A 5,871-nucleotide genomic window follows, 5' to 3' on the forward strand; every position below is an offset into this window, starting at 1 on the left:
CACAATGAGTCCTAAAATCAGTACCAAAAACAATTCGAATTGCTTTTCAAAGCTGAACTGCTATTAACTTTACTATTACCCCATAGAATATTACCATTATATTAAGTGAATATGAATAGAAGCGCAATATATTGAGATTAACACATTTCTGTTCACATAATTTTACAGTCTATGTAAAAATACATTTTTTTGGGGGAGGGGGATTATTTCAATATGAGATATCCAACTTACGTCGCCTTGAAGAACAATACTCAGAAAATGCACTTTCTTATTAAAGTACTGATTCTTTACATCTAAAGTAAACTTCAAGTCATTGACTTTTGCCTCATTAAAGTATAAAAAAATCGCAGAAGTCTAGCATGGATAAATATATAATAGGATGCGAAACTCACTGAGTTTCCCGTAACACATACTAGAGGCGCTGTTGTAGAATTGATCGTGCTGTCATCTATATGCGGTTAGAGGCGTTATTACATCTAGCAGCGCACCAAGTAGCGAAAAGAGTAACTACTCCGTACATCCAGCAGCGCACCCAAGTAGCGAAAATAATAACTAGTTACTCCGCGTATCTAGCAGCGCGCCTGGCGGCGAAAAGTTGAACTATATGCAGTAAATATTCCTCCCCCCCCCGCCCCAAAACCTCAATTTAAAGTAAAACTTTAAAATGTTTATTCCTCACATCATCTTTCACTGAAAATTGTTATTGGAGCCAATAGTTGGAAGAGACGGTCTATTTTACACTATCTTATAATGTAACTAATTAAAATACAGCCAAACAGGGACAGAAAATAAAAGAAAACAAGGTTAGATAATTGGGATTTTATTCTTTAGGTAATAGTGTATAGTGCACTTTAAGTCTGCAAAAACTAGTTACATAATTGAAATTACGATATTACTGTATACTATTTTACAATACATTCAACAACACAATTTTGACAAGGTCCATCATATCACTGTTTAACATACACTACATGTGCACTAGGGTTACCAGATTGTAACAATTTAAAAGCAGGTCATTTTAAATGAAAAAGAATTTTCCATATAAAAGCAGGGCATAATAGACTAACTTGATACTTGACGTGACGTCTTTTTACATTCTGTTATATAATTAGGTAATTTGTTTGTCTTTGTACAATAAAACTGATACAAAACTATTATCTTGAATAGAATTGAAGTATACGGATTCTAAATTAGCTTTTACCTTATTTAATTTTCGGATTGTTAATACTTCTCTGGTGACTCGACTTGTTTGAGCAAGGATTTTACAAACATAATTCCTCTAATGGACCCCAACTCAATAGTTACTCTCTTTTGTCCATTGGGAATTGGCAAGAAAGAAAAGCAGGACAATTTCTGATTTTTACGAACCCTGGCAGGATGCAGGACATGTCAAGCGAAATCCAGAACATCTGGTAATCCTATACACACAGATACACTTACATATTTAGTGTGCAGTACATTGGTAAAGTCTATACAACAAATTGAATAATTGAAATTGTGGGGCCCAGTCGGATAAGAGAAAAAGCCACATCTATATATTTATATTTTGGAATGCTCTGCCATCTGTGCTCGTTTACAGATGTAAATGATACAATTTGAATAATGTGTTGTCATATAGTTTAGTCAGAACATATTTCTTCACATTCCAATGAGATATCCTACGTATCGAAATTTATGGTTTGTCCCCTTGTCTGCCTGGACCCATCAACTATTGGTTAGTCAACTGTCCAAAAGAGGTTTGGACCCTACAAGTAACACTCATGGGACAATCAGAGCAGGAGGTAATGAGTAAGAGTGGCCAATTCCTTTCTCCCCTCCGTTGCATACATCGCTGACTAGATACATATTACATTAATCGGATTTCAGATACTACAAAAAAATGTTTGATAATTGAAACTGTCATATTACTATCTACTATTTTGCAACACATTTTAGAACACTTTTCTAGGATCACATCTAAGGTTCTTAGACATTGTTGTTTGGCATACACATAACGGTAACATATACCAAAATGTTGTATGTACTGAGGGTGAGAGTGAAATACATGAGCTGCATCACTTACTTGCATTATGTTGGGCAAAAAAGTTTACTAGGTGAACTGAAGGTATGTTAACCCCCAACTTCCAAAGTCAAATATCTCTCTTACATACGCACACATGTACCACATACTGTAACTTTGCTCCCTACAATTACACAATATATTTAACACTTGCTAAAAACGTTTTTTTCTGGGGCAAAAAAAAATAAATAAAAATATAAAAAAATAATAAAAAAAGCTATGAACTTTCCACCAATATGATATTATACCTTTTTGTTACACACAATATGAGCTATTTACACTACTTTAAAGACACTGCAATTTTTTCTCCAGTCTCTTCACCTTTGCTTTCAGAGCTGCCATTTTTAGTTTGTTGCTCCTGGGTGAAGATGAGAAGTGAGGACTCGAGAAAAGTTTTCGTTTTGCAACACCAGGACCTAAAGATTACGAAATTAACTTCAGATTAATCTAATTGCTGGGAACTATTTTAAATAAAAAATGAAACGTGACAACACCTTTAGCCTTGTTGAGTTAATGTAGGCGTAACAAAAGGCATGCAAGCTATGGATAGGCTATATAACATACTACAAAATTGACAATACATCAAAATGTGATCAATATTTACCAAGTTTGGAAGGAGGTGTAGCTGAAGCTGAAGGAAACTGTTCCATCTTGGATGTATTCATGTCAGTATCTAAGGAAATAAATGATAAATTGAAGCAAGAATTGAACAGACTTTGTGCTCCATTCATTTCAAACTGCTCTTAACTGTACAAATTATAACTCATATAAATGTTAAGTAATAGTAACAATCCAAAAGTTTAATGCTGCAACAAATTTGATTGTGTTAATCTGAATTGTTCGTTGTAATGTAATATAAAATATTTTTTTTGCTAATAGGCTGGGCTATAGAGGACAACTGACACTAACAGAAAGGGATAATCAGCAGAGGTGTTGGGATATTAAAGAGAAGTCAGTAAGAGGGAATGATAGTGTACTTCGTGTGCCAGGGAGACTTGTCAGGATATCAGTTGCAATATCGATCGTCTGGTTCAAAAGTGCGACAACACAAAAAAACAAGTTTTGAGATATCTTCAGTTGAAAGTTTCAAATAAATCCCCTAAAATGGGACAGAGTTGTGGTTCATAACCACGACAATTAGAATTGAGTCAGTATTCAGGACGAGTATATCACGATCTTCCAGTTCATTATTAATAGATTTCGAAATGTAGTAATAATGAATTAATAAAGTCCATAGTTATAATTACTTCTAAAGCAGTTTATTTCGTTTTTATTCTTTTTGGTTGTAAATATGACTTATCTCAATATTGAATCGGAAAGAGCTCCGAAAGGGGCTTTCAGTAGTATAAATAACTAAAAAATGGCAATTTTGGAGTTGTCGCACTTTTGAACTGGACGATCAATATATAACAAGATAAACACCCTGCCCTGTAGTTAAGAGGATTTGTTATTATTCGCTACTGTAAAAGAATGAAGTATGAAAACTGCAGACATATGGCAGGGGGCAATTAACTTAAATGATTACTAGCATGTTACCAGGCTCACAAGACAGTATCGCTTATCTTCAGCTGTGGGAACCACATTGAATAGGAGCGATGGTTGCTGATAGCCCCTCAGCTGTTCACCAATCATACTGTTCCCTGTAATAATCACAAAAAAAAAACGAAACATAATTAATTATGTATTTTGAAACATGTAATGTAAGAACAGCTGATGAGAAACTAAGGCATTCCTTGAAATCCATAAACTTAACTAAGTGGAATAATTACCTTGTTGGCATGCATCTTTATTTATCCCGGCATATGCCGTCGAAGCAGTAATCTTTGAAGCTGGAGTACTCATAGGAGCAGGAATTGTTTGAGGCATAGCTGCCAAGCCTGCAGCCTACTCAGTTGCAGCTTGTAAACCTATGAGACTACGCGTACCTGAAAATAAAGAAAAGAGTAATGAAATCGGAAATTTTAAACATGAATGACATAAAAACATTGCTAGTGTACTAATTACCTTCAGCAGCTGCAGAATCAATCTTCGCCCTCCTAGCATACGTCCGCAAAGTCTTGTGATGCCTGAAAGTTGGGGTAGACCCCGGTGATAAGGTCGCTCGAGGCATAACTGGGCTAGATGGTGGGCTCCGGATTTTAGGGTTTGATGGCACCACTAATCCATTAGCATGAACAGTGGGCACTGCAGTTTGCTTAAGTATCACTTTTTGTGAAGAGCTATAATAGTCATACTCAATGAAGTGGTCCATGCAGATTCTCAACCTGTGTGTGGCATCTGCGGCAACTCGATACCGGTCCTCTAGCCCACAAAATCGGAGCCACTTCCAACACCTAAAGCAATGGATTACAATTACTAATGAGATAAAGTAGAAGAAATATTGAATAGAAATCATGCAAAAATTGGGGAAAAAAATAATAAGTTATCTGCTGCATTTGTGTTATTTTAAGAGATGTCTAATGCGCATCACTAGGTGGTGAGTGACCATAGGAAAACTGGTAGCAGCAACAGATATTGGGTACAAACTAAATTAAATATTAGGCCTAAGCTTATTATTATTATTATTATTATTACTACACATGATTGAGAATTTCTCCAGAATGGCTAACTACATCAAAGAAGGCATAATTTTATTTTCCATAACTGTGAGATGTTTATACTAAAAACCACGTGGCTTTAGTTTGCAGCCATGTGGCCTAATGCTACAATTCAGGTTTACGAGGTTTCATTTTCAGCCTTCTTGCTCTTTTTCGTCAATATTTCACATTTCGTTACAGTTTGACTGAATTTCGGAACCATCTAAATTTATACTCCTACTATAATCCTAAATAAATTAGCAGAAAGCAATGCACAGCTCGTCTAACCTACTTCACCAAAAGGTACATTGTTTTCAAGTGTAAGGTTTAGGCTACACAGGACACAATAATAATACTAAAGCTTACCTCATAGGTTCCTGAGGAAAATAGAAAAAATGCTTCCCTCCCACAGTATTAACAGTCTTGCATCCAGGCACTGAGCATCTTCCTCGAATCTTTTGCATTTTTCTGGAATCCATCTTGCCTTCATAACGCTGTTGGCTAGTCATCGGCCAACGTTCTAACTACTTCGTATCGGAGAGTGGAGAACGCTGGTCCTCACGTAGTTCTATGATTTACCACCTACGACGTCGGGCGCTGATCACCTAATTTCAGAATACCGCTTCTAGATCGTGCTGTCCGCAGTTTCGCATCCTATTATATATTTATCCATGAGTCTAGTCTTTTACAATATCATCTTAGTTTTCAGTAGGTTTAAACCCTGATCACATATACAGTATACATCAGATTGGCCATTCCGATGTTTACCAACCAATAGTTTCAAAGCTAGATTTTATAATTGGCTTTTAATTAATCATTTCTACTCTGCAGATGAGTTTCTTAATATAAATTCATACGAAATTGTGTTTTAATAAATAAAGTTATTTACTGTACATTTAGTTACAATTATTACATTAAGAGTGAAGTGTTTTCATTAATTTTGGAGTTTCAAAATGTTTTGTGTTTTCATTCTAATTAAGCTTTACTGTTTTCAATTATATGTGTATTTTCAAATGTATGTTTTTTTGTGACGAAGCCTATCACTGTATGCTTAATGGCTTAATAAATTGAATTGAATTGAATTGAATATGAAATATGGCAACATAAAATGAGAACAACCATCAGAGCCTCTACCGTCGAAAAGGCATTTTTTGGTAACGACCACTAGATGGAAGTACAGTTGCTCCATGCAGTTCCATAAGGGATATAACGTGACTTCTTTTGCTGTGTCTAGAT

At 35.3% G+C, this 5,871-nt stretch overlaps 1 protein-coding gene across 2 annotated transcripts; it reads right to left on the reverse strand.

The window, feature by feature from the left end:
* Positions 1 to 804: 804 nt before the first annotated feature.
* LOC138700047 (uncharacterized) lies at positions 805 to 5,167 on the reverse strand. Of its 2 annotated transcripts, XM_069826338.1 has the most exons (6): positions 5,002 to 5,144; positions 4,064 to 4,392; positions 3,829 to 3,984; positions 3,618 to 3,699; positions 2,664 to 2,728; positions 805 to 2,475 (listed from the first exon to the last, which is right to left on the reverse strand). In XM_069826338.1, the coding sequence occupies exons 3-6, from the start codon at positions 3,923 to 3,925 to the stop codon at positions 2,345 to 2,347; spliced, it is 375 nt and encodes a 124-aa protein (XP_069682439.1). In that variant the 5' UTR covers positions 3,926 to 3,984; positions 4,064 to 4,392; positions 5,002 to 5,144; the 3' UTR covers positions 805 to 2,344. The 2 variants fall into 2 exon arrangements, 1 of the variants encoding a protein (XP_069682439.1); XR_011332160.1 differs by lacking the exons at positions 805 to 2,475; positions 2,664 to 2,728 and having other exon boundaries at positions 3,615 to 3,699; positions 5,002 to 5,167.
* Positions 5,168 to 5,871: the final 704 nt, after the last annotated feature.

This window comes from Periplaneta americana, chromosome 5, assembly GCF_040183065.1.
Source record: "Periplaneta americana isolate PAMFEO1 chromosome 5, P.americana_PAMFEO1_priV1, whole genome shotgun sequence".
NCBI classification, from domain to species: Eukaryota; Metazoa; Arthropoda; class Insecta; order Blattodea; family Blattidae; genus Periplaneta; species Periplaneta americana.

Excerpts from the sequence above, each read along its gene's own strand:
- LOC138700047 (XM_069826338.1), bottom strand. The coding sequence starts at position 3,925 with ATGCCTCAAACAATTCCTGCTCCTATGAGTACTCCAGCTTCAAAGATT. Across the intron at positions 3,700-3,828 it reads TAAAGATGCATGCCAACAAG|GGAACAGTATGATTGGTGAA; the intron begins GTAATTATTCCA and ends TGATTATTACAG. Across the intron at positions 2,476-2,663 it reads TACACCTCCTTCCAAACTTG|GTCCTGGTGTTGCAAAACGA; the intron begins GTAAATATTGAT and ends CGTAATCTTTAG.